The sequence below is a fragment of the Anabrus simplex genome, chromosome 4, assembly GCF_040414725.1.
Source record: "Anabrus simplex isolate iqAnaSimp1 chromosome 4, ASM4041472v1, whole genome shotgun sequence".
In the NCBI taxonomy this organism is placed as follows: Eukaryota; Metazoa; Arthropoda; class Insecta; order Orthoptera; family Tettigoniidae; genus Anabrus; species Anabrus simplex.
In genome coordinates this window covers 418,337,478-418,364,914 of record NC_090268.1, presented here as the reverse complement: position 1 = coordinate 418,364,914, position 27,437 = coordinate 418,337,478, and the positions used below count along the sequence as shown (strand labels likewise).

The window sequence follows — 27,437 nt, the reverse complement described above, 5'->3', positions numbered from 1 at the left end:
TATTCCTGCTACATCTCCAAGACTGTATGTTTTGACCATTCTGATTTTATTTTGGAAACACCTCCGTTATACATCTACTTGTATTTCAACGAAGTTTTATCAACCATCTGAATTGTGCTTTGTGTGTGATATACCAGAATTTTAAATCCGTATATAATACACTCTGGGAGCTTACGTTTGCGGACTATTAATATTTTTTGGGGGTGTAATGAAATTATGTAAGTTGATGTTCCCATGGTGAAAGTGGATTGTTTGGTAACTCATGTTCAAAATTGGTATCCTAACCATATTACTATTATTAAAATATTGGTAAGTTGTCTAGCCCTGCTTGACATCAATCACATCGGGTTCAACATCACCGATTCCTGGAGGGAAGAATGGATGCAAAATGCTCCAGCTACATGCCTGGAAATGCCATGCATCGATAAGACAGTTCTAGGGTTTGATCAACCTCGCAAGGTATGGTCAGTGCTCAACCGACTCAGGACGGGACACGGAAGATGTGGGGATTCACTTTTTAAATGGCGAATGCGACTGTGGTGCACCGTGACAAACTGTTAAACACATCAGGGAGGAATGCAGCATCAGAGCATATGGAGGGCCATCTGAATACTTCTTATTAGCAACCCCAAAATGTATTGAATACATACAAGGTCTAAATGTTTGTTTGTAGTTTGGTTCATCGATTATTGTTGTTCATTTGTAATAATGTATTTGTATGCCATACGCTAAATAAATAAATAAAATGGTGGGGCTTAATATTGGTAAATGGAAGGTTATTAAGCGAGGCAGTTTTCACAAGATTTATGAGTTGGAAGTTTCGTTCCCTCTCTTATTTGATGCTGTTTTTTTAAATTTAATTTGCCTTTTCCTTTTTTTTTTCTTTTTTCTTTTTCTTTTTTTTTTTTTGGGACCTGCTTTTCTGATTTTCTTTTGTCTCTATCTTTTTTGCATTGTTGCGCTTCTACTTGGGGATTGGCCCAGCCATTTCTGAGGTGGTCGTGTTGTTGTTGTCATGGTGATGATTATTAATTTGGAGTAGTAATCGGTTGAAGATAGAGCTTATTAAATTACCTGAAAGTAATTTGTGTTTGGTTGTGTTATAAATGCTCAGTCCCATTATTGCATTTCCTGATATTGATCAACTATGCTACGTTTTAATTCCTTTTGCATAATTTGTATATTTTATTTCATTCTACAGGGGAATGCGTGTTAATTTTCCTTGTGAGAACTTCTTGCATAGCAGTCTACCTAAGGTTTTAAATTTTGTTTAAAATAAATTCTTCAAGAGTATGAAACTATCATTTATTACAGAATTTCAAGTGAATGGTATAGAAACTTTTATGTTAAGACTGGATTAAATTGAAACAAAAGTTACCGAGGTTGTAAGCAATGTGTTTCTTAAGTTTATTAATCAACATTAACTTGTTGATCTAGTAAGTTAAAAACAATTGGGTCACAATTTTATTAATCAGGATTGGCCGATCACTAGAAAAGATGTTTGTTTGCTTAATATTATTATTTTTTGTTTCTTGAAGGTGTTCAGTATTTAATTGACCAGGCAAGTTGGCCATGTGGTTAGAATCGCGCAGCTGTGAGCTTGCATCCGGGAGATAGTGGGTTCAAACCCCACTGTCGGCAGCCCTGAAGATGTTTTTCCGTGGTTTCCCATTTTCACACCAGGCAAATGCTGGGGCTGTACCTTAATTAAGGCCACGGCCGCTTCATTGCAACTCCTAGGTCTTTCCTACCCCATCATCGCCATAAGACCTATCTGTGTCAATGCAACGTACAGCAAATAGCAAAAAAAAAAAAAGGATTTAATTGTTCTACTGATATTTTAAATTAAAAATTGCCTAATTATTTAGAAAAGAAACATGGTGTTGTCTTTCTTGTTGATTATTTAAAAGTTCATACAGTGACGCATTTAATTTTTCTTCCACGGTTTGTGGTCATTTGCACAGTTTTGGGTAAGTAACTTCTGTTTTTCTTGTGTTGTGGTGCATTTTTAAGGTGACGGTCACTTCCACTTGTTTGTTTCTGCCCTTACTTCTTGTAAGGTCAGTATTATTTATACCGGCAATCTGGGCAATTTGGGGATGTTGTGTGACTGTTTCACACTAAAACATACCTGTAAAACTACACACAATTAAACAAGGAATAACAGTGTGTATCTTTATTCCTTGTTTAATAGCAAAAAGCCTTTAAGTTGCATTTGACTGAATTGAGGAGTCACCAAGCACCCTCCTGCTGGTTTTGATCTGGTGGTGGTGATAATTGTTTGAAGCGGAAGTAGAACTCGGTAACCATTCTCTATTAACAGAATCAGAAGGAAAATGGAAGAGGTCCAACACCTTGAATAATGAAGATATTAGTAAAAGAAAGGGAAGGCCTCACAAACCTAACACTATTTGGGCCAGAAAAGAATAAGAGTTGACCGAGGGAGGTTGGATAGGAGAGGAGCCTTCCCATGAAGAACTTGGAATGCCCTGAACAGAATCACAACCAACGATGGATGATGTGCTTTATAAATGTGTGAACTTCCGCCAACTGAGACTGTGATTCAGCGAATCAGACTTTCCACCGCATTGTATCAGAATATCCGAGGAGAGCTTGCTCTGGATCACTGGACAGCTTTATTATAACGTCTACACAGACCACACAAACTCGGCAAATGCCTGTGAAATCCATATGGCTCAGTTGATTGTTTCAATGGTTCACTGCATTCCTTGTATATATGTGTGCAGAGTGGCTACGCGTGTTAACATGATACAGCTATGAATCCAAGCTTTGCATTCAGGAGATTAGTGGGTTCGAATCCCATCATCAACTGTCCTGAGAATGGTTTTCTGTGGATTCCCATTTTCACTTCCAGGCAAATGTCAGGACAGTTATTATTCCTGGGCCACAACCGATTCCTTCCATCTTATTACCCACATTCGGTATCATTCATTTAATATACATTAGCTCATCAGCTGAGGTTGACATCAGGAAGGGATGCAAACCAAACCATACCACATGGCGCAACAGCCCCGAAGGGCCTTGGCCTACCAACCAACCGCTGCTCAGCCCAAAGGCCTATAGATTACGAGGTGTCATGTGGTCAGCACAACAGATCCTCTCGGCTGTTATTCTTGGCTTTTTAGTCCAGGGCCGCTATCTCACCATCAGATAGCCCCTCAATTGTAATTATGTAGACTGAGTGGACCTCGAACCAGCCCTCAGATGCAGGTAAAAATCCCTGACCTGGCCGGGAGTCGAAACCGGGGCCTTCGGGTAAGAGGCAGGCATGCTATCCCTAACTGCGGGGCCGGCTTGGAAGGGATCCGCTTGTATTCCTGACCGCATATAAAGAAAACGGGACTAAAGGGGTACACACACAGTGTACCATATCTTTGTACACAGTCCCATAACGTAAGTTTAATTATAATGGGCTGCAACCCCTACGATAAAAGGTAAGTTTCCTAGACCCTCACAGGCTACACTACAATGTGAAATATTTGCAGTAAAATAATACCTTCTTACCTGTGAGTTGTCTCTATAGCCTGGAGGAAGCGAATCAAGTTGGGATGTTTTAGTCCTTTTACCACCTCGATTTCTCTGGGTAGGAATTTCTTGAGGTAGTCTGATGGTGCTTGAAATTTAGACACTATCTTTACTGCCACATGACAGTCGTGTCTCTCAGAGCGAGCTACCTGGAAAAGAAGGTTGATCACGGTACACAATGAGTCGGTCATTTGTTCTGCTGGCATGGCCACTGGAAGCTATTTAATTACTAGACAGCAGATTTAAGTAACAATCTATTTTTAACACGTATATGTTTGCGATTAAGTATTTGGATCTCAGTTGGAGGAAATTCGCACACTTATAAAGCAGCAAACCACATCATGTTATTGGCTATTTAATTACTACACAGTGGATTTAATTAAAAATCTATTTTTAACACATACACGCTTGAGATTATTTGGATTTGTCAAAGACAACTAGGTCTAAATGTAGGTTTGGTTTTTAATAGTGCCTGAAAATGCCTATTTTGACATAATAGCCTATTTTAAGCTTTCTTAAGAAAATAATTTGTTTTATATTCTTGCATCTGCTTACATTACAAGATGGATAACAACCCCATCTTTTTCTGCCGTCAGAAAGTCCAGTAATGAGTGACACAATAGGGAAGTATCTGAAGTCCACCACTTGTTATTCAATCCAAAAATTCCAGCTTTTTTAAAATGAATTTTGGCTGTTTACAAGAAAATGGATACTTCTTAACAAATGAAAATGAGAAAGAGCATGTTGTCTTCTCAAGTGATATGTGTTAAGTAGTTCAGCAGTCATGTGAGTCTTGTCTGGTGGTGAACCAAGTGTACCAACTCAACACTCCTACACTATGACACACGATACACACTCAATTCCAACACTCGTTACTTTTGTTTGTGGTGAGCCTGCTTTATACACATGATGATGAAGTTCTGGTAACTTCAGGGAGAATATGAAGTTCAAGTTTCACTTTCCTGAAAATCCATGGTATTATTCTGCATCTAGAGCTGAGAGAGCAGCGATGGGGGGCAATGTTGGTTCATGTTAATTTGTTAATGCTGACAATAATACTTTTGTACACTTTGAATAATTAGAATTAGAAGTCATTGTCTTCATTGTTCACTATATATTTTAGAATAACACAGCACCTGTATGGGCTTACCTTTCTAATATTTAAGATACCCTACATACTTTTCGTTCCTGTCATTCTCAACCCCTTACAATATGACACTTCTCTTTCTCGGAATATTGATTTTGTTTCGTGTTCTTGTCTGAAAGTTTTTTCTGTATATTTTCAGTTTCCTGTGCATTATTTTTATAGTTTAATGTGCAATGGAGCTGGATTTCAATTATAGGGGTAGTGCACATGCTTCAGTGTTTAGTTTCATCAATCAATCAATACTGATCTGCATTTAGGGCAGTCGCCCAGGTGGCAGGTTCCTTATCTGTTGTTTTCCTAGCCTTTTCCTAAATGATTTCAAAGAAATTGGAAATTTATTGAACGTCTCTCTTGGTAAGTTATTCCAATCCCTAACTCCCCTTCCTATAAATGAATATTTGCCCCAGTTTGTCCTCTTGAATTCCAACTTTATCTTCATATTGTGATCTTTCCTACTTTTATAAACGCCACTCAAACTTATTCGTCTACTAATGTCATTCCACGCCATCTCTCCACTGACAGCTCGCAACATACCACTTATGATATAGATGTTGATTCCCATAGGGAATCTGAAATATTTGTCCTGAATGAGCAAATTTATAATACCAATATAAATGGTCCGTTATTGGACATTATAAATTTTCCAGCTAGCTCATTCTTGGTTGCCAGCGTTTCGCCCTCGTGTGCTAGGGTGGGCTCGTCAGTTGGTACCTAGCACACCTACCAATACGCTGGCTAGTGCATACCGTGGAGGCCACTGCGTAGGCTAACTGGAGCCACCAGCAGTGCCAATGCACTAAGAGACTTTGTCTCATCACTAAAAATTGATGCCTGCTTGGCCATCAGATGATATAGATGTTGATTCCCATAGGGAATCTGAAATATTTGTCCTGAATGAGCAAATTTATAATACCAATATAAATGGTCCGTTATTGGACATTATAAATTTTCCAGCTAGCTCATTCTTGGTTGCCAGCGTTTCGCCCTCGTGTGCTAGGGTGGGCTCGTCAGTTGGTACCTAGCACACCTACCAATACGCTGGCTAGTGCATACCGTGGAGGCCACTGCGTAGGCTAACTGGAGCCACCAGCAGTGCCAATGCACTAAGAGACTTTGTCTCATCACTAAAAATTGATGCCTGCTTGGCCATCAGATGATATAGATGTTGATTCCCATAGGGAATCTGAAATATTTGTCCTGAATGAGCAAATTTATAATACCAATATAAATGGTCCGTTATTGGACATTATAAATTTTCCAGCTAGCTCATTCTTGGTTGCCAGCGTTTCGCCCTCGTGTGCTAGGGTGGGCTCGTCAGTTGGTACCTAGCACACCTACCAATACGCTGGCTAGTGCATACCGTGGAGGCCACTGCGTAGGCTAACTGGAGCCACCAGCAGTGCCAATGCACTAAGAGACTTTGTCTCATCACTAAAAATTGATGCCTGCTTGGCCATCAGATGATATAGATGTTGATTCCCATAGGGAATCTGAAATATTTGTCCTGAATGAGCAAATTTATAATACCAATATAAATGGTCCGTTATTGGACATTATAAATTTTCCAGCTAGCTCATTCTTGGTTGCCAGCATCTATATCATCTGATGGCCAAGCAGGCATCAATTTTTAGTGATGAGACAAAGTCTCTTAGTGCATTGGCACTGCTGGTGGCTCCAGTTAGCCTACGCAGTGGCCTCCACGGTATGCACTAGCCAGCGTATTGGTAGGTGTGCTAGGTACCAACTGACGAGCCCACCCTAGCACACGAGGGCGAAACGCTGGCAACCAAGAATGAGCTAGCTGGAAAATTTATAATGTCCAATAACGGACCATTTATATTGGTATTATAAATTTGCTCATTCAGGACAAATATTTCAGATTCCCTATGGGAATCAACATCTATATCATCTGATGGCCAAGCAGGCATCAATTTTTAGTGATGAGACAAAGTCTCTTAGTGCATTGGCACTGCTGGTGGCTCCAGTTAGCCTACGCAGTGGCCTCCACGGTATGCACTAGCCAGCGTATTGGTAGGTGTGCTAGGTACCAACTGACGAGCCCACCCTAGCACACGAGGGCGAAACGCTGGCAACCAAGAATGAGCTAGCTGGAAAATTTATAATGTCCAATAACGGACCATTTATATTGGTATTATAAATTTGCTCATTCAGGACAAATATTTCAGATTCCCTATGGGAATCAACATCTATATCATCTGATGGCCAAGCAGGCATCAATTTTTAGTGATGAGACAAAGTCTCTTAGTGCATTGGCACTGCTGGTGGCTCCAGTTAGCCTACGCAGTGGCCTCCACGGTATGCACTAGCCAGCGTATTGGTAGGTGTGCTAGGTACCAACTGACGAGCCCACCCTAGCACACGAGGGCGAAACGCTGGCAACCAAGAATGAGCTAGCTGGAAAATTTATAATGTCCAATAACGGACCATTTATATTGGTATTACATACCACTTAGTCGAGCAGCTCGTCTTCTTTCTCTCATTTCTTCCCAACACAAACTTTGCAACATTTTTGTAATGCTACTCCTTTGTCGGGAATCACCCAGAACAAATCGAGCTGCTTTTCTTTGGATTTTTTCCAGTTCTTGAATCAGGTAATCCTGGTGAGGGTCCCATACACTGGAACCATACTCTAGTTGGGGTTTTACCAGAGAATTATATGCCCTCTCCTTTACATCCTTACTACAACCCCTAAACACCCTCATAACCATGTGCAGAGATCTGTACCCTTTATTTACAATCCCATTTATGTGATTACCCCAATGAAGGTCATTCCTTATATTAACACCTAGATACTTACCCCAACAGGAACTTTAACCCCATCAACGCAGTAATTAAAACTGAGAGGACTTTTCCTATTTGTGAAACTCACAACCTGTCTTTTAACCCCATTTATCAACATACCATTGCCTGCTGTCCATCTCACAACATTTTCGAGGTCACGCTGCAGTTGCTCACAATCTTGTGACTTATTGATCACTCTATAGAGAATAACATCATCCGCAAAAAGCCCTACCTCCGATTCCACTCCTTTACTCATATCATTCATATATATAAGAAAACATAAAGGTCTGATAATACTGGGAATTCCCCTCTTAATTATTACAGCGTCAGATAAAGCTTTACCTACTCTAATTCTCTGAGATCTATTTTCTAGAAAGATAGCAACCCATTCAGTCACTCTTTTGTCTAGTCCAATTGCACTCATTTTTGCCAGTAGTCTCCCATGATCCACCCTATCAAATGCTTTAGACAGGTCAATCACAATACAGTCCATTTGAGCTCCAGAATCCAAGATATCTGCTACATCTTGCTGGAATGCTACAAGTTGAGCTTCAGTGGAATAACTTTTCCTAAAATCGAACTGCCTTCTATCAAACCAGTTATTAATTTCACAAACATGTCTAATATAATCAGAAAGAATGCCCTCCCAAAGCTTACATACAATGCACATCAAACTTACTGGCCTGTGATTTTCAGCTTTGTCTATCACCCTTTCCTTTATACACAGGGCTTACTATAGCAACTCTCCATTCATCTGGTATAGCTCCTCCGACCAAACAATAATCAAATAAGTACTTCAGATATGGTACTATATCCCAACCCATTGTCGTTAGTATATCCCCAGAAATCTGATCAATTCCAGCCGCTTTTCTGGTTTTCAACTTTTGTATCTTATTGTAAATGTCAATGTTATCATATGTAAATTTTAATACTTCTTTGGCCTTAGTCTCCTCCTCTATCTGGACATTATCCTTAATCTTTACATACTGCTGACTGAATACTTCAGCCTTTTGAAGATCCTCACATACACACTCCCCTTGTTCATTAATTATTCCTCGAATGTCTTTCTTGGAACCTGTTTCTGCCTTAAAATATCTATACATACTCTTCCATTTTTCACTAAAATTTGTATGACTGCGAATTATGCTTGCCATCATGTTATCCTTAGTTGCCTTCTTTGCTAGATTCAATTTTGCCTTACTTCCACAGCCATTTCTAACTCTATTTCTTTCCAGTCTGCACCTCCTTCTTAGTCTCTTTCTCTATTATAATAAGGTGAGTCTTTACCATTCCTTACCACCCTTAAAGGTACAAACCTGTTTTCACATTCCTCAACAATTTCTTTAAACCCATCCCAGAGTCTGTTTACATTTTTATTTACTGTTTTCCACTGATCATAGTTACTTTTTAGAATCTGCCTCATGCCTGTTTTATCAGCCATATGGTACTGCCTAACAGTCCTACTTTTAAGACCTTGCTTTCTATCACATTTATTTTTAACTACGAGAAAAAACAGCTTCATGATCACTAATACCATCTATTACTTCAGTTTCCCTATAGAGCTCATCTGGTTTTATCAGCACCACATCCAGGATATTTTTCCCTCTGGTTGATTCCATCACTTTCTGAATCCGCTGTCCTTCCCATATTAACTTATTTGCCATTTGTTGGTCATACTTCCTGTCGTTTGCATTTCTTTCCCAATTGTCATCTGGCAAGTTCAGATCTCCCACTACAATCACATTTCTTTCCATGTCGTTTCCCACATAGCCGACTATCCTATCAAATAATTCCAAATCCGCGTCTGTGCTACCCTTTCCTGGATTTCCATAAAAGACAAAAAAGGAAGAATTGTTTTAAGTACATCCATAGGGAAAACTTCGAACAAATGATAGACCTAATAGTGTTGTGTGCATTAATCATTCTGATATACTGATGCCAAATTAATTGTTAGGAAAGATATTATACCCATAGAAGGTGTTGATCCAGTTTGGGTGCCACACAAACTTCCGAAGTTACTTAATGATGCCTATCCTAGCATTTTCCCCTATCAGCCAACGTACCTTACTACAAAGAAAGGTAAATCAGTCCCGGAAATATCTGGAAAATTGTGACCAAGAATTATGACTGAGAGATGAAAATACAGTAGAATTCCGATATAGCGAGTACGTCATATAACGATGACTCCGTTATAGCGATGATTTTTTTCGGCCCCTATAAATTCCTATATTAAACTCTGTATTGTCCTTCGGTTACAGTGAGAGCCCTATCACTGGCTCATCCGTTATTACGAGCAATTAAGCACGCGCGATGTTTTCCACTACCGATATTTATGCACCACAGCGATGATATTGCATGCGATCGATTACCTTCCGCATCGTTTCCTCGCTATGTGCACTAGCGAGGTTTCTCGTCGACAATCATAGCGATATCGGAGTCGATTATTAATACCAGCCGACGGCTGTTCCGTAAAGAAAATTCGAAATGAAAGAGAACATATTTTCGTAATAAATGCGTAAATAACGTGTCCGATAACGGTTGTTAATTCGTTAAAAATGAAGGCTGACTAAACGACTGCTTAATTTTGAGGCTAAATACTGCAATTAAGTAAGAATGGGATACACCTCGAGATATGGCATAGTGCTTAATTGATTTTAGAGGTTAGTTTATATTTTATCGCGTTTGGTTAATTTACGGAAAGGCTGTTATGAAAATTTATAGCGAGAAGGTTATCACTTCTCTATTGGCGCTTGAAGTTTGAACTGAAACGTTTGCAACAAAATGAAAATCGGATATAACGACAATCCGTTATAGCGAGTAACTTGTTCGCTGTTATGAATTCTCGCTATAATGGACTTATACAGTAATTTTAAACGATGGTGCAAGAATGGTGTAATTAATAATTTTCCGTGTAATAAAACGGAAGTGCATTAACTAAACCTAGCCTGATTTCTTTTTTTTCTTAATTTGTTTACCCTCCAGGGTCGGTTTTCCCTTTGAATCAGCGAGGAATCCCACCTGTATCTTCGGAAAACCACTTTGAGGATGGCTGAGGTGGGAATCGAACACTCCTCTTCTCAGTTGACCTCCCAAGGCTGAGTGGACCCTGTTCCAGCCCTTATAACACCTTTCAAATTTCGTGGCAGAGCCGGGAATTGAACGTGGACCTCCGGGAGTGGCAGTTAATCACGCTAACCACTACACCATAGAGACAGACAACCCCATTCCTCATGAGTGAAAATGAGGATTTGGTTCTTTTTTTATAAACTACTAGAGGATGATAAGCCATCATTTCTGGTGAGCTTGAAGGTGACTAGTGCTTTTGATGCTCAAGTGTACCATACACATATCACTGTACCAACTCAACAATTCAGGTGGATTTTGGAGAGTTGCTATTTTGTTCGAGAAATTTGTTTGCATGTTTTGGTAATGGTCTCTTGATTAATGGTGATATTGCGTAGTATTTCATGTAAGGTCATCATCATCATCTTCCTTCCAAGTATTGGGCCATGTGACCCGTTACGGTCTTGCATTTTACTTTTTGCAAGACTTGAAAGCAGTCAAATGTCCTTCCGACGGGTTGCTAGCCTGAAGGAAGTAAGACCATTGGTGGGGCTGCCACCTCTCAGCTAATGGACTAGCTGAAATCACAGCATTTCCTCCATAATGGATGTAACGGTTATACCGCCGTGACTCTGTCAACAGGGCTGGGAACAGGTTTTCATCTCGGGAAGGTGAGGTTGGCCTTTGGGCAGGAGAGGTTATGTCATAATCATCATCATCATCCTTCCAAGTACTGGGCCATGTGGCCCGTTACGGTCTTGCATTTTCTTTTCATCGCTTCATTGGACGTCCTATAGATCTCTGTCCTCTTGGCTGATAGCGTAGGATCTCCTTTGGTAGTCTTCCAGATTCCATCCTTTGAACATGACGTTTCCAGTTTTCTTGGTAATCATAGATGTAATTGATTACTGATTTCACATTCAGTCCCTTAAGCACATCTTCATTTCTTATACGATCCCATTTCGTATAGCCTGCTGTTCTGCGCATGAATGTCATTTCACGTGCTGTAATTCTGGAAATGTCTTGAGTTCTTATTGTCCATGCCTCACTGCCGTAGCAAAGGGTTGGTCTGGCTAAAGTGTTATAAAGACGTAAGCGAGTGTGTTTCTGGACAAGAGATGGCTTCATGATATGATTTATGATTCCTGTTGTTCTGGTAAATTTGGTTATTTTTGCAGAGATATCAATTTCTCCTTGGTAAGATAAATTGTATCCCAGATAATTGAATTCGTTGACTCTTTCCAAAATTTTATTATCTAAACAGATTTTACTCGGGATAGGGTCCTTCCCCTTAAAGGCCATTATTTTGCTCTTTTGTGGTGAAATGATCATGTCGAATTTTGAAGAGACTTTCTGTAGATTAAATACTGACCACTGAAGATCATCTTCTGATGATGCTACCATTGCAACATCATCAGCAAAGAGTATGGCATCTAGATGTGTGAGATATCTGCTGACTGGGATTGATCCATGCCTTTCATGCCTCCATTCCTGTATTATGTTGTTCATATAGATTATGAACAGCAAAGGAGAAAGTCCACAACCTTGTCTCACACCTCTGCTGATCGGTTTCCATTCAGTCTGATGATTACCTAACTTTATTGCAATAAGGTTGTCACTGTACATGTTGTATATGTTATCTATTAACTGTTGTGGCACATTATCTTCTGCTAAGATATTAAGAAGTCTGTTCCTGTTAACTAGGTCAAAGGCTTTCTTAAAATCAACAAATGCTATGTGAGTTTCCAAGTTAAATTCCCTGCATTTTTCGACTAAGATTTTCAAGGTAAAGTAAGCATCAGCACATGAGCGCCCCTTTCGAAATCCATGTTGTTCATTTCCAATCACATTTTCATAATATCTGAATAATTTTTCTCTGACAATATTTGAGTAAATTTTGTAACCTGAGTCGAGTATACTTATCCCTCTGTAATTTCCACAATCTTTCACACTGCCCTTCTTATGAAGAGGAATAACTATAGCTTTTTGCCAATTCTCTGGTGGTCTGTTGCCATTCCAAATTAAATTGATGAATTTGAGAAATCTTTGCTTGAAGATGTCAGTGGAATACTTGAATAATTCTGCATTTATTGAATCTTCTCCAGATGCTTTTCCATTTCTAAGTTTTCTGAGTATTAGCTCCAGTTCTTTGAGTGTAATGGTTTCCGAAGACTTGTTAAGAGATGTTGGCAGAAGAAATGGCTCAATATTTGAACCTCTCCAAAGGTTCCAGAAATAAATGAGCCACTCCGTTAGAGGTATTGCATTAATGCGTATGTCTTCTTTTACATCATTATTTAGTTTCTTGAGTATTTTATAGGTCTGTGGTTGTGGTCTTGTTATATCAGTCTCCAGTTGTGAAACAAAGTTTTCCCAACTCTTTCTGTGCTTTTTCCGCACTTCCCTTTTTGCTATTGCTCTCTTGTGGTGATACTCTATTTTATCTTCTAATTTGCCAGTTGACAAAAATTTTTTATAAGCATTTCTTTTGTCTGAAATAACCTTTTCAATCTCTTCATCCCAGATTCTTAAACCCATTTGCCTCTGCCATTTTTCTTAACTCCCAAACTCTCAAAAGCAGACTGCTTTAAAATTGAACACAAATTAGACCACTCCATTTCCACGTTGTCACTAACTGGTGTCATCTGTGTAAGTTCATTAAGTCTGTTCTGGTACAGCCATTTTATACTGGGGTCTCTTAATAGGTTAACCTTGTAAGAAGTTTTAATTTCTTGTGTTGTTTGTGTGTTTCTTTTATACCATCTAGGCCTCAGACGAATAGGTGCTACTAATAGATAGTGATCAGTTTCCAATTCAGGGCCTCGATAGACTCTTGTATCCAAGACTAAATCTGCCAATTTACCATTACAAATTATATAATCTATAATCGATTTCTGATTTCGTGCAGACCACGTATACTTGTGGGTGTCCTTGTGTGGGAACATTGTGTTCATAATCGTTAACTGATTGAAGACAGTGAAATCTATTAATTTCGTTCCATTGTTATTCGTTCCGATGTGATTCTGAATTTTCTCATTAGGCCTACCAACTCTGGCATTAAAGTCTCCCAGTAATAGTAGCGTATCTTGTTTGTTAATTTTATTGACTATCTTTTGCAGATCATTATAGAACCCATCACTTTCGTTTGAATTGCCCTCCACTGGAGCGTATACCCCTATAACTGTAAGATAACCCCTGAATAGTTTTAGTCTTAATTGGATAATCCTTTCATTCCAAAAAGTGTAGTTATCAATTGTTGATCTTAATCTTTTGTGTACCATGAGCAGTACACCCGCCTGTGCTCTAGTATCTCTGTCAACCCCACTGTAAAACTGTAAATAATTTACTGTCTCTTTTGATCCCTGAAGCTTTCTTTTTGTTTCTGAAATGGCTGCAATTAAAATGTCTTTTTTTGCGAGAATGTCGTCCAGCTGGTCATCTTTGTGTGAGATACCTTGTACATTCCAGGTAGCAGGTTAACAATGTTATTTGTTGACATCTATTTATCTTATTTGCTGACCCGAGTGTCATATGTGAAAACTGTTTAATCCCTTCGTTATTTTACCATTGAAATTACAATTAGGGCAAGACTTACAATAGAATTACTCCATACCGTTACTTTTGGAGTATAATTATTAATATTTCGAGTTAGTGAGTTGCATTTCATGATGTTCGACTTGTGACGTTTTCTTTAGGTGACTCGAAATAAACATGCATAATCTTTCCCTCAACCTCTCATGTCGCCCACCGATGTCAGCCATGTTTATTCTGGGTTACGGTCTGATGTAATTGTAGTTGGTCTTGCAAGTACCCACTGTCTCTCACGAGAAATTTCGAGATATCTCGAGAACATTGTCCCCGCATTGTGTGGCGAGCAGCGTGTCGTAGTCCTACATGTAGTTGGGTGCCACACAAACTTCCGGAGTTACTTAATGACGCCTATCCTAGCATTTTCCCCTATCAGCCAACGTACCTTACTACAAAGAAAGGTAAATCAGTCCAGGAAATATCTGGAAAATTGTGAGCAAGAATTATGATTGAGAGAAGAAAATAATTTTAAACGGTGGTGCAAGAATGATGTAATTTATAATTTTCCGTGTAATAAAACGGAAATGCATTAACTAAACCTAACCTGAGTTGAATGTTCTTTGTGCCGACTACGCGAATAGCCAACCAGGGGCCTTCTCCATTCCGTAAAAATGGGGCGCTCATTTCTTTCATTTCTACCAAGATGTATTTTGACGCAGTGTAACTTATTATGAAGGACACGCATGCGCAGCAGTAAGAACAAAACTGAAGGCTAATGTAGGTGTACATCGTTATCACTCATAATTTATCAGATCCCACATTCAATACATCTTTGACCAGTGCTTCTGTTTACCGACATTATTGTGACGAAGAAAATAATTCCGTACAATGTTATGGAGAATTTGAATCATAATTAGGTACCGGTACTTCAGTAAATGATGGTGCAATGAGTAACCGCGTCTAATTTTACGCGACAGCTTTAAGACGATGTCCGAAACGCAATGTAAGTCGTGAACATGTTGTTTGTCCAAAAGAAGTAAAATACATCAGCAGATATACTTCTGGGATGATATGACACTTAAAAGCACATAATATCACTGAAGGGGAATCATCACAGAGAAAACCTGCAGCCTGGGCTCCATCACTAGAAGCTACCCTGTCGACAACTGCGATGTATCCAGGTAGGTGCAAATCCTATCTACAGTTATCAACAAATTATACAGGGTTATTTAGTTAAGATGCCCGCTTCAAATAATTCGTGAACTGTCTAATATAGTGACATGCTGTTTTCACTTTTGCTAATGGTGTTAAAGGGTTCATAGCTGAACATGCAGTACCTGTCCAGGTTTTTGACAAATTTATCAACACACACGTTTCTATATGACAAAGATATTTCACGCAATAACTGCTGATGATATATGTGATAGTACATATATCACACCCTCGCACTGTATTCAAAAGTAGGCGATATTGTCATTATATGCATTATTATTATTATTATTATTATTATTATTATTATTATTTCATTTCTATATTTATTCTTAATATTTTAAGATGGAAGGTCTCCATATGTGACATGAGTAATTTGTTTTGTACAAATGGATGGGAAAACAGTGCTGTTTACAACTCGGAAACTTTACGTGAATCACGGAACTGTCCCGAGTCCGATGACGCGGTCTGGTTGTTACTGTCATGGGCTCCGGAAGTGGTTCAGGGCGTGGTCATGATACAGCCAGAGGATCTTCTACTCATGTTGGGATGGCCAGGATCAATCTAGCGAAGAGGGAAGCTCGGGTTTATACAGGAATGTGAGAAAACAACGGAGAAGAAGAGGATGAACTTGGCAGTCACAGCGAGAGAACGTACGTGCTTCCCGCTGACTCACTTTCCTCGTCAGGCTATTTGTACTTCCCAAGTACTAGTCAGGCCACCTGTACTTCTTGGTACAAACAGGAAAGGAGCAGCATTTGTCTGTGCCAGTGCACTTCTCAGCGCACGACATATTGTGTACTGTGTACACAAATAGAGCATTGTCTACCAGCGCTTCTCAGCACTACTTTTCAAGTGTGTTTCAGGCACCCACAGAGATTATGGCAGACAACGGCGAGGGCAGCCAGATAAAGATGACTGCTTCAGAGGCAATCTGCGAAGTTGGATGCCTCATCCAGGAGACCCTATGGTCACCGGTACCGGCGCTGGAGCACAATACGGAGCCGCAGACGCCAGCACCAGAGTCGGAGTAGGAGGCGCTGGAGATCGAGGTGGAGACGGAGCCGTACAAGGATGGGTGTGACCCCCTAACACTTTTTCTTCTCCGAGGGCTACAGGGAGCCAGAGTACGACTGTCTAGAGCTTTCTACCAGGTGGTCTCTTCAACAGGCATCACGAACAGCAGCGGATGCGTGACTTAACGAAGGAGCTCTCTGCTCTGTTTCAGGTCGTCCGACTACCAGGGAGGGACGGCATACCAGGGACGAATGCCGGCGCCCTCAAGAGGAGGGCCGAGACGGAGACGGAGAGCAGGTAGGCCTTCACCCAGATGTTCAGGAGGCTAAGGCATAAGGCGGTTAATACCTACTTAGTCCGAGCCACCCAGCCGGAGACCAACGACGCCCCGCGGAGCCGCGACTGTGCGACCCAGGCCGAGCGGTTCGGCTCCACCAGGTGGACGCAGAAGGAGGTCCCAAGGCCCACTACGGTGAAGTGAACGCAGGCCAAGGCCAAGACCAACCAGGAAGGACCTATTACCCAGGTGCAATCCAGGAAAGCGCCCCAGGAGGCGGACGGCAGCACAGCAGAGGAGCAGGACCTCCTCGCTGGCGTTTGGAGGCTCCTATCCAGGCCCGTTCTGCCAGCGTGTCTGTCGAGGTGCAGACAGCGATATGCGCCGCACAGGACAGGGAACGCAGCCCGAGAAGAAACCCCCACTGCCAGGAAGAAGATGCTGCCCCAGGACCAGGAGGAAGAAGACGAAGCCGGCCGACCAGGAGAGGGCCGCCCAGGCGCAACCCAGGACTGTTCCCAGGACAGCAGTCAACCGAGAAGCCAATCAGGAGAGGACCTTCGCGGGTAGCAGCTGTCGGGTGAGATCTGTACGTCCCTCTCGGCAGTTCTTGCAGTGTTTCCGCTGCCACCATCAGGGCTCTTAGTGAGGTGCAACCGTTGTGGGGGTGTTCACCACTACACGGCCTGTGCAGCACTTAAGGGGGCTCCGGTTTGTGCCAACTGCGCCGGGGGTCAATCGCAGTTGCCCTGTTTACCGGGCCATGGCTCGGGCAGAGATGATGGAGGCCCGGCGTCATATCCTACCCCCATCCAGGAGACCTCCGCCTTGGCGGGCTTGGCCTCATTCTCCGGGATCGGAGACTGGGTACGAGGGACCCCAGGAGTACGGAGCAGTGCGGCGGGCCCTAGTGGCTATTGGCACATAGCTCCGCAACCGGCAAGGCCCGCACTAGTCACGGCAGTGCCCAGACGGACTCATCCCCTGATGACTGGACTGGCGAGATTATGGATCATGGGTGGTGCATGATACCTTTTTTCAACTAACACAAACACCTGGACAGATCCAGCAATCACATCCTTGCATGTTCTATCAAAATTTGTCAGGTTTTACATGTAGGCTTTTTCTTTCCCGCTTATATGGTTTTCCCTGACCCTTATTACCACGCCTCAACGCCACCTTACAAACACAAACTTTTCCTGGTAACGCGTCTGACGTGTAAACAGGCAGGTACTCCTGTAGTATCTTTCCTGCTCCAATCTGCTATCTCTTTGCTCCTTAGAAATTAATAGCATGTCGGAGGCAATGTAGATTAGTGTCGAATGCCACGCCTTTTCCAGAAAAAAGCGGAGAAGACTTGACTGAAAACTTTGGTGGTAAGGAGAGAAGTAAGGTTTGTGGAACGTGGTCTTATTATGTTTGTGGAACGTGGTTGACCTACAATCTGTGGAGTGCTTAGGCACTTGGTATTGTATCACTTGTGGCGGCTTGGTGTCTTATATATTGATGAAAGCTGTGGGGTACTGTGTCTCAGACTATCCATAATTTATGTTCTGGAACAGCAAGCGTGTGTTGCTCGAATGAATGTATCTTTAAACCAAGTGTTAGTGTCGGTGAACACAGTATTATAAAGGTACAGTGTACAGTATCTGTGTGATATAACAAGTGACAATAAAGAAAATATGCAAGTTGTATTAATACACAGAGACAGTGAAGGGTATTCATCCACATATCAATATCAATAAATTTCCAATGTCATTGAAATCATTTAAGAATAGGCTAGGAAATCAACAGATAGGCAATCTGCCATCTGGGCGACTGCCCTAAATGCAGATCAGTATTGATTTATTGATTGATTGATTGATTGATATGCTTTGTAATGAAATTTCATCGGGCTGAGTGCAAATGGCAGCTTGGTCCTTGCTTTTGGTTTCCCACTGTTTTTGTTGTTTGTTGTTCTTGTTGTAAATATGCAGTCTTCCAGTAGTATTTTGTGAGTGTATTGTATGTATATTTTGGTGCGTTGATGAGGTGCACATGCACGGATGCTATTCAGAATAAGGTTAGTTATTTTAGAATCAGTGGAGTTATTGATGAACCTAGGTGCAGTTCCTACCTATTTAGTTGTTTTCAGTAGGTTAGGTAAGGCCTGAAGCAGATGTACCTAAGGCGCTATAAGTCTTTAGAGAGCCCTAGATGTAACAGTACGCAGTTTTATGTACACTCCCTGGGAGAGAGAATTATCATGCTTTATCAACATTCGAGGGATACTTTCTGGTGAACTCCGGCGCTCATACTACGGACGTTTCGACGAATTATTTTTATTAATTCATTTTATTCTAATTATTGTTATTCATTTATTTTATTTCAATGATTTTATTAATTTATTTCAGGTATTTATTATTTTGTAATAATATTACACATACCGTACTATCAAGCTTAAGCCTGTTGTACCGTATGCGATCAAATTTTTGTCAAATTCAAGATTTCACAAGTTTACTTGTAAAATCATTTGCAATACTTGGGAAGTCTTGAGAAGTCTTAAAAAGTCTTGGGAGTGAATTAGAACGTGTTCTAATCGATGAACGAATTGCAAACTCTTTGACAGAATTGACCAATGGATAGTATTAACGGTGTGTGCTAGGCATGTTGGGATTGTCGGGAACGGGAATCAGAACAACAAAAATGGCTTCGTCTTCTAAACCGAGGGATGTTTTATGTGACCTATGCGTATTAAGTGCTAAGTTTGAGCAACATCCCTGCCCATATTCACTAGCCTCCGTAGAGTTCCTGAATGAAATTAATAAAGCCGTAGCGTAAGAGGAGATTGCAATAGATATATCTCAAGAAGTGAGCAGCTTGTATGTTTATTACCGTACGGTAACCTGTAAGTAAACACTACCAGCAATATTCGATCTATGACGATCTTGGCATATTATTATTATTATTATTATTATTATTATTATTATTATTATTATTATTATTATTATTATTATTGTTGTTGTTGTACCGAGAGGTACACCTCTACGTCACGCGTTCAAAATGAGCGCCTAAAAGAACTCCTCTATCTACCAAATGCGAAACCAATAATACAACAAGTTAGAACTTTACTCTGAAGATATCACCACTAAAATCTGATATAATTTTGTTATTGTGAAGTTTCCTGTACTGTGTGAATTTCTACTTGTTTTGTTTGCCCTTCATCAAGAAGTTTGGACATTCTTCCATAGATGTCACTACTGAAAAAACTATGATCATGCACCCTTGTGCGAAGTGAATGAACTTTTGATTTAAAGAAGTTTTGTATCCATAAGTTTTTTTACTAATTAATGCTCATTTAGTTTTGGGTTGGCAATATTTATCTTTTCTTTCCGCCAGTTTTGATTCTAGCCAATTCCAAATTTCTGTAATTAATTTTCAACCTATCACAGCCTTCTTATTCGATTTTGAGTGTAACCTTTGCATTTTGGGCCATTTACTTATCCTATTCTTTTTCAACGAAGACCCAGTATGTTGGGTACAAGATACCCCTGTTTCTTTGTAGATGTGCCTTGAGGGCAGTTGGTAGTAATGTTGGTTGTTGCCTTTGATAGGCTCAAAAAATTGAGAGCGGGTTAGCTCTTTTATTTTTGGTAAAAGTGCCTCAGAGAGGCTTGAGATGTGAAGGTGAGAGCAAGTGCTCCATGCTATTAGGGGTTTTCTGCCATATGGTAAATATGTGTTTGGGAGCTGAGAGCTCATTAAATGTAAAGTGAAGGCTTGAAGCCTAAGTTCTGTTATACCACCAAATTTTGTCGTTCCTAGATTTAATTTTTTTTACTGGTACCTTTTTACTTGTTGTTATTGGTTAAAGTTGGAAATTCTATATCAAATTTGTTAAGTTTGGCTGTTTTGAAAATATAACCTTTAATGAAATTTTAATTCATTTCTCGGTTTTGTAGTTAGACCCATTCCAGCCCACACCTTCTTTCACGTCTGCTGTTCCACGGGTAACCAAGTAACAGAATTAAAAACAATTTGGCTCGAAATGTTTCATCGCAGAACCGTCAACACTTCCTGCTCCTCGCCGTCCATGACAATCAAAACTTATCCACATCAGGATAATTTCCACGAATTTCTTCCACAATGCATGTTATATGCATCATTTTAGGGTAGATGAGTTTCATACCTTTGCCAGGTTTCACAACATACTGAGCTGCATCAGCGACTAGAAGTAGAACAATGTTCTCTCTTCAAGCCTCCAGACTACAACAGATTTTTTGCATTATCGAAGAGGACAGGAATTATTGAGTGGTTTGCTCTGTTTAATGCTTCACAGGAAATGACAAATTTATCTCCTGCCCGGTTCTCCCCTTAAAACACCACCACAACCAACAACAACTACGTTTGCCACGCATCTTCCTTTAGCGTCCGTGGTTTCATCCATAGAAACCCAGATCTTGTCATCACGTCGGCGGTTGCAGGGTGGGCTCAACCAACAGGTAGCCACCGCTGGTCCGTGGTCCAACGGCTCTGAACTCCGACCGACCAACCCAGCAGATGAGGGGTGACCGCGGCTCTGTCATGGCTCTACGCCTTTGCATTCGGCAGATGGAGCGTGGTTGGTCCCCCCTGTCGGCTGTCCTGAGAATGGTTTTCCGTGGTTTTCCATTCTCCTGTACTAATGTGAATTCTGGGCCAGTTCCAAGTATAGGCCACGACCACCAACCCTCTCACCTCTGCAACTCTCCTTCTCCGTTAGAAATATCCTGGCCTGAGGAACGGCGTCACCCTCTAAGTGTTGTAGTAGTTGTTAACAGCGCGCAGGATCATATTCTATTTAAAACATATTCGTAACAGGTAGTCACGCAGTTCTTGCGAAGTGTTGTTCTATTCGGAATGTACTGATTAGTGTATTTCTTAAAAATGGCTGAAGTGCTGATTATTAACTTTCTCCAGCAGTCTATCAACAGATATGGTCATCGTACATATGTATGAAGTTTTGCTTGTCATAGACGGTGAAGAAATTCTCTGGAACAGGAGCTGTTGACGGTTCTGCGATGTAACGTTTCGAGCCAAATTGTTTTTATGTTTAGCTGTACTGCAGTGTTGTAACACTTTAAACCGCCTTTTAGCTTCTATTTTAATTTCTCACAGATTAGAGAATAGTGCATCTATACTGAAATCGTTATCTCCAACTCACGCACAAACACTCGCAATTTTTCACTTATCGAACAGTCAGTTTTAGGCATAATGAACTGAGCGTATTCGCGATCAAACACACATACAGCGAAATCTACCTTTCTATCACTCCTTCTCCTTTGGCACCCCCATGAAGACAATTCTACCTGCTTAAGTTATTTGCGGAAGCGGTTGGCCTTAGAACTAAACTGTTCTTTTGCTCCCCTTGTATCTAATACTTTCTCCGCATCTGCCTCTTTATATGCAGATTACCCTCCTAATTCACACAAATATATACTTCTAAACAGATAATTGTAAGAAACAAAAATTAGGAGATGTTAAAAATCCGTCTTTGAGACGTCTGCAAGCAGGTATGCGAAAATGGAATAAAAATATAAAAATATGACAATATACGAAAATTCACGGGGAAATATGACCATAATATGACAAATTACCGGAAAACGAGATAAAACATTAAAAAGTCAAAATATGACTTTATATGACCTGAGAGAATTTTAGTCACCGTAGATGCTTAACTTGTATTTTCTCTGGAAATAATAATATAAAGAATAAAAATACATGTAATAAATATCCGGGTATTGAGGGTTTGTAGTAAGATGTAAATGGGAGAGCGTATAATTGATAAGACCCCAATTAGAGTATGTTTCCAGTGTATGGAACTCTCATAAGGATTACTTGCTTCAAGAAATGGAAGATTTCCAAAGGAAAGCAGCACAGTTTGTTCTGGACGATTTCCGACAAACGAGTAGCGTTACGAAAATGTACGATCTTTGGGCTGGGAACATTTTGGCATAAGGAGACGAGCTGCTCGACTGAGCAGTATGTTCCGGCCTTTCAGTGGAAATATGGTGAGGAATGACATTAGTAGACGAATAAGATTGAGTGGAGTTTTTAAAAGTAGGAAATATAATGTGAAAACAAAATTCGAATTCAAGAGGAGTAAGTGGGACAAGTATTCGTTCATAGGAAGAGGAATTAGAAACTGGAATAATTTGCCAAGGGAGTTGTTCGATGAATTTACAAATCCTTTGAAATTATTTTTAAAAATCTAAGTAAACAATTGATATGGCGTCTGTCACCTGCACGACAGTCCAAAATGAAAATCAATTGTAAATGTAAATGAATGTTCCAGCCCTTTTATTTAATACCTGCAAGTGTGATTATGTTCTTCTTGTATGTGTGTCAGTGAAATACTCTTGCGCAGATTATGTTAATGTCTGTTCGTCAAATTGTCAGTTTCAAAAGAGGAAGCTAAATATCTGGATCCGGGGGACGCAGTGCCACCTAGATTATACGGACCTAGATTATATAAAGAAGACGTTCCACTCAGACCAATTGTTAGTGCGATAGGCACGTATGCTTTGGCTAAATACCTAAGCAAGTTGCTTCAGCCACATATAGGATGTACTGAATCATACGTTAGTACTCTCTGTATTTCGTCAATATGTTATCAACCATAACCCTTCAACCCAGTGCAGTTCTGGTAAGTTTCGATGTGGAGTCCTTGTTCACTAAAGTGCCGATTGACTCGGTCATGTCCCTCATTGAGCATCTGTTCCCTGAGGACATTACTAAGCTGTTTCACCACTGCATGGCTTCGAGCCAATTTTGTGGGGTGGACAATTTGATGAACAGACGGATGGGGTGGCTATGGGAAGTCCACTCTCGCCGGTAGTGGCTAATTTCTTTATGGAGCATTTTGGGAGGAAGGCTATTGCTTCGGAGCCCGTCAAACCTATGATTTGGTGGAGGTATGTGGATGACACATTTGTGGTATGTACAGAAGGTCCTGAGAAACTGCATGTATTTTTAAGCAAATTAAATCAGCAGTACCCTTATATTAAATTCACTATGGAGATGTAGTCGGCCTTCCTCCCCTGGATGTTCTAGTAAGAAAGAAACCAGACGGCTTCTTAGGACATACCGTCAATCGCAAGCCTATTCACACAAATCGCTACCTTCATGCAAATTCTCACCACCATCCAGCATAAAATCAGGGTAGTCTCACGACACACGAGAGCGACACGAATTTGTGAGCCATGAAATATCCAAGAGTGGATGTACAAACTCAAAGTCACGTTCAAGGGTAATGGTTACAACGATGCACAGATTTGCACAGGCCTGCATCCCAGAGGGACAACTAATCAAAGCTCACAGAAAGAGAAAAGGAAGGGAACTGTCTACCTGCCTTACATTCACAACACCACAGACAGAATTGCCAAGGTCCTTCGTAAGCATAATATAAGAACCGTGTTTGGCACCGTTACTAAACTTGCTCATAGTTTAAGTAAAAGCAAGGACAAATTGTCCCCACTATTATACCCTGGGGTGTACAAAATTCCCTGTACTTGCAGCAAGGTATATATTGGCCAAACATGCCGGTCCATTGGCACTCGCATCAAGGAAAACCAAAGAAATATCCATCTCAACCAGCCAGACAAGTCAGCAATAGCTGAGTACGCCCTATCGTCGGGTCTTGATGACGTGTTCCAAGATGTTCGAGCTCTTATCCACACTAAACACTACAGGTCTAGGATTACATGAGAATCTGTGGAAATACGTAACATTACTAACAATTTCAACAGGGACACTGGCTATTCATTAAGCTATACGTGGTTGTCAGCCATTAAGGATTTACGTAGGTAGTTCTCTTCCTTCTCCTTTCTATATTTTTATTTCGTTTCGGTGTTTTCCAAATCCGTACGTTCGTCATCACCAGTTGGTTCATTCCAAGCAATGTGTGTCATACTTTCATAAGTGTGTACACCGGATATGCAACCCCACCCCTCTCACACCGTCTCACATCATCATCATCCTCATCATCTACTGTTTCTCTCCACATACTTTCTTTCCATTCTTCAGCTCTGTTCTATTATATCCTGGTGTCTTTCGTTACTTTTATTTTATAAGTTTCTATTTCTTCCACTACATTCGTCCCTGATTCGTCTGATGTCCTCTCTGATACATTTCAAGCACGCACGGTGTGATAGAAGGTCTCATTTGGGGCTTGATGATGTCGTCAGCTCCCATCTGGAGCGCTGTGCCAGCATACAGTGAGCCACTTGGTACTGAACGAGCGTACCACTATAATTCTCCAACGGTAAAATATTCTTAAATTCAGACGCTCATTATTGTATAAGACTTCCTCGAGAACAGTCGAGATTTTCTTCTGAAGACGCGAAGCTAAATTCTCTGCGAAAATAAAGATTTCACCTTGTTTTCTTGACACGGCACAAGCACAAAAACCCAAAACATGTCTACTTCAAATAAGTTAATGTTAAGTACAGTTAGGACATTTAAAAGTTAACACCGTTTAAATTTATCTTCCTCGTTAGCCTGACGGCTGGCCCCAACCGTTGGCTGCCCTGAGAATGGTTTACCGTTCTCCTGCACTACAGCGAATGCCGGGACAATTCCTAGTATAGGCCACGGCCGCCAAATCCCTCACCTTCTCCGACCAACTCCTTCACCGTAACAAATCTCCCGGCCTTAGAGACGGCATCACAGTCTAAGAGGCCCGCCTTCCCTCTCAGGGCAGGAATGAAAATATTTTAGTAGTAGTACTCGTAATCCCCCTTTTTCAGCACTGAAACCATAATCAAAAGATATTTGCCTAATTACTCTATCGTACAGGAATAGTAGACCTACTACGAAAGATCTTAAAAGCAGACTGAAAGCTATGGGTCACAAGCAGTCCGTATGCTGTATGTTCGCACAGCGTCGGATTAGTTGCAAGGTAGATTCGGAACATTGCAAAAAATGCATTATCAGTGAATGACTATTGTATTCTAAATTAATGCAATTGTACAATTTATTTAAGTTTGGTGGTGCTCAATATATAAAACTCAAGAATTACAGCGATGTTGTGTGTTATAACCATTAAATGTTGCAAAATATTATCCTCACTTTCGTAGTCTCCATGGCCTCCTCGCTCAAGATATTACCGGATAATGTGTGATGGAGCCTCCCTTGATGTGCTGGTTGCAGCCATTATAGTTGCATGCACTCTTCCTACACGGTCAGAATCATGGATACGATCAGTAGGTTCCTTAAATACGCTCCTTCTATCAACTTGCGCCACAATAATTAAAGTACATTAATTTCGTAAATATAACACGTGGTTTCCCATACACTGCTGATGCCACCCACCCTTGTTGGAGGGCTGCACCAGGCTAGAAATAGCCACACGAAAAAATATTATATCGTAAATCATAATGCTAAGCGAATTCATTTTTCTTTTTCCTTTTTTTTTTTTAGTTCTGTGGTGTACAGAAAACCTTTGTACATTAACTTCGTACCCCACGTTTGGTTGTCGTAAACCGGAATTCACTGACCATTTTAAATTTTGCACTTAACTTTTTTATATCTAGTCACTTATAAATAAATCTTGTACAAACATTTTGTACTACTAGTCAGTGCACTGCAAGGGAAAGAAATTACTATGGAATCATCTCGTATCGTTATTACACCATTCCTCGTTTCTTTTTCTAACAAATTACGAATGGTCCGTTTAAATATGTAACCAGCAGTCCGATTAAAAAAAAAAAAAAAAAAAAAAAAAACAGGTTTTCAGTGACGTATCGTCCGATAACGAAACTCTAATGTATGACGAATCGACCACGTGACAGAAAATTCGTAGCGAATGGTCGGGATTCCGTAAACTACACCGGACTTGTTGCGGTTAACTGAATGCACTTCTTCACGTATGCAGTGACAAAAGACACAAAACACTGCAAGGTAGAAAAAGCGATGGTATTGACCAAGCACACATTTTTGTACATGATGAAACCTACTTATCCTCAAAAATACAAGGGGTTGGGCTTGTACAGTGAAACTTATTTATATTGCATTTCATTACTTTTAGTCTCATTATCAGGCCAGTAATTCCCTACATCTTGAAGTGCAGTATATTCTGAAATCCATCCTTATATCTGCATGCTACGAAGTAAGGAACAAAGCGTAGGGGCATGTCACTACTGTTGGCAACATTTAATACTGTCGAAGTCAGAAGACCGAACGAGTTGGCCGGGCGGTTAGGGTCGCGCAGCTGTGAGCTTGCATTCGGGAGATAGTAGGTTCGAACCCTACTGTCGGCAGACTAAAGATGGTTTTCCGTGGTTTCTCATTTTCACACCAGGCAAATATTGAGGCTGTACCTTATTTAAGGCCACGGCCGCTTCCTTCCCACGGTAGTAGTGGTGGTTAATGTCATAAGAGGAAGTGCACAATAGGCAACCATCCTCTTATAACACTCATCAGAGAGAAAAAATGAAGGGATCTAACACTTCAAAAATGAAGGTATCGGTCAAGGAAAGAGAAGGGCCACGAAGGGCATCGAAATCAAAGACTCACTAGGCCTCCATACGTAATACCGTCGGGGTCGGAAAATGACAAGAGTTGACCAAGGGAGGTCGGATAAGATAGATGAAAGTGAGGAACCTGGCACAAGTAAGTGGAAACAATGCCAAGAACCAGCTCAGGGCCCCGTGGCCGCTAGGCCACGCTCCGAAGTTGAGTTCCCTGGAGCCCTTTTAGTCGCCTTTTACGACAGGCAGGGGATACTGTGTTATTCTACCGCCCCCACTCTTAGCTTATTCCTATTCCATCGTCGCCGTGTAACCTATCTGTGTCGGTATGACGTAAAGTCAGAAGGGAATAAGAATTGAC

General features: G+C 40.8%; 1 protein-coding gene across 1 annotated transcript in view; it reads right to left on the bottom strand.

The window, feature by feature from the left end:
* The window catches only part of LOC136872311 (testis-specific serine/threonine-protein kinase 4-like), a 129,187-nt gene that overhangs the window by 51,779 nt on the left and 49,971 nt on the right, over positions 1 to 27,437 (bottom strand). Inside the window, exon 2 of the mRNA XM_067146125.2 lies at positions 3,526 to 3,695. Coding sequence (XP_067002226.1) covers positions 3,526 to 3,695 — 170 coding nt within the window. The remainder of the gene's footprint in view (positions 1 to 3,525; positions 3,696 to 27,437) is intronic.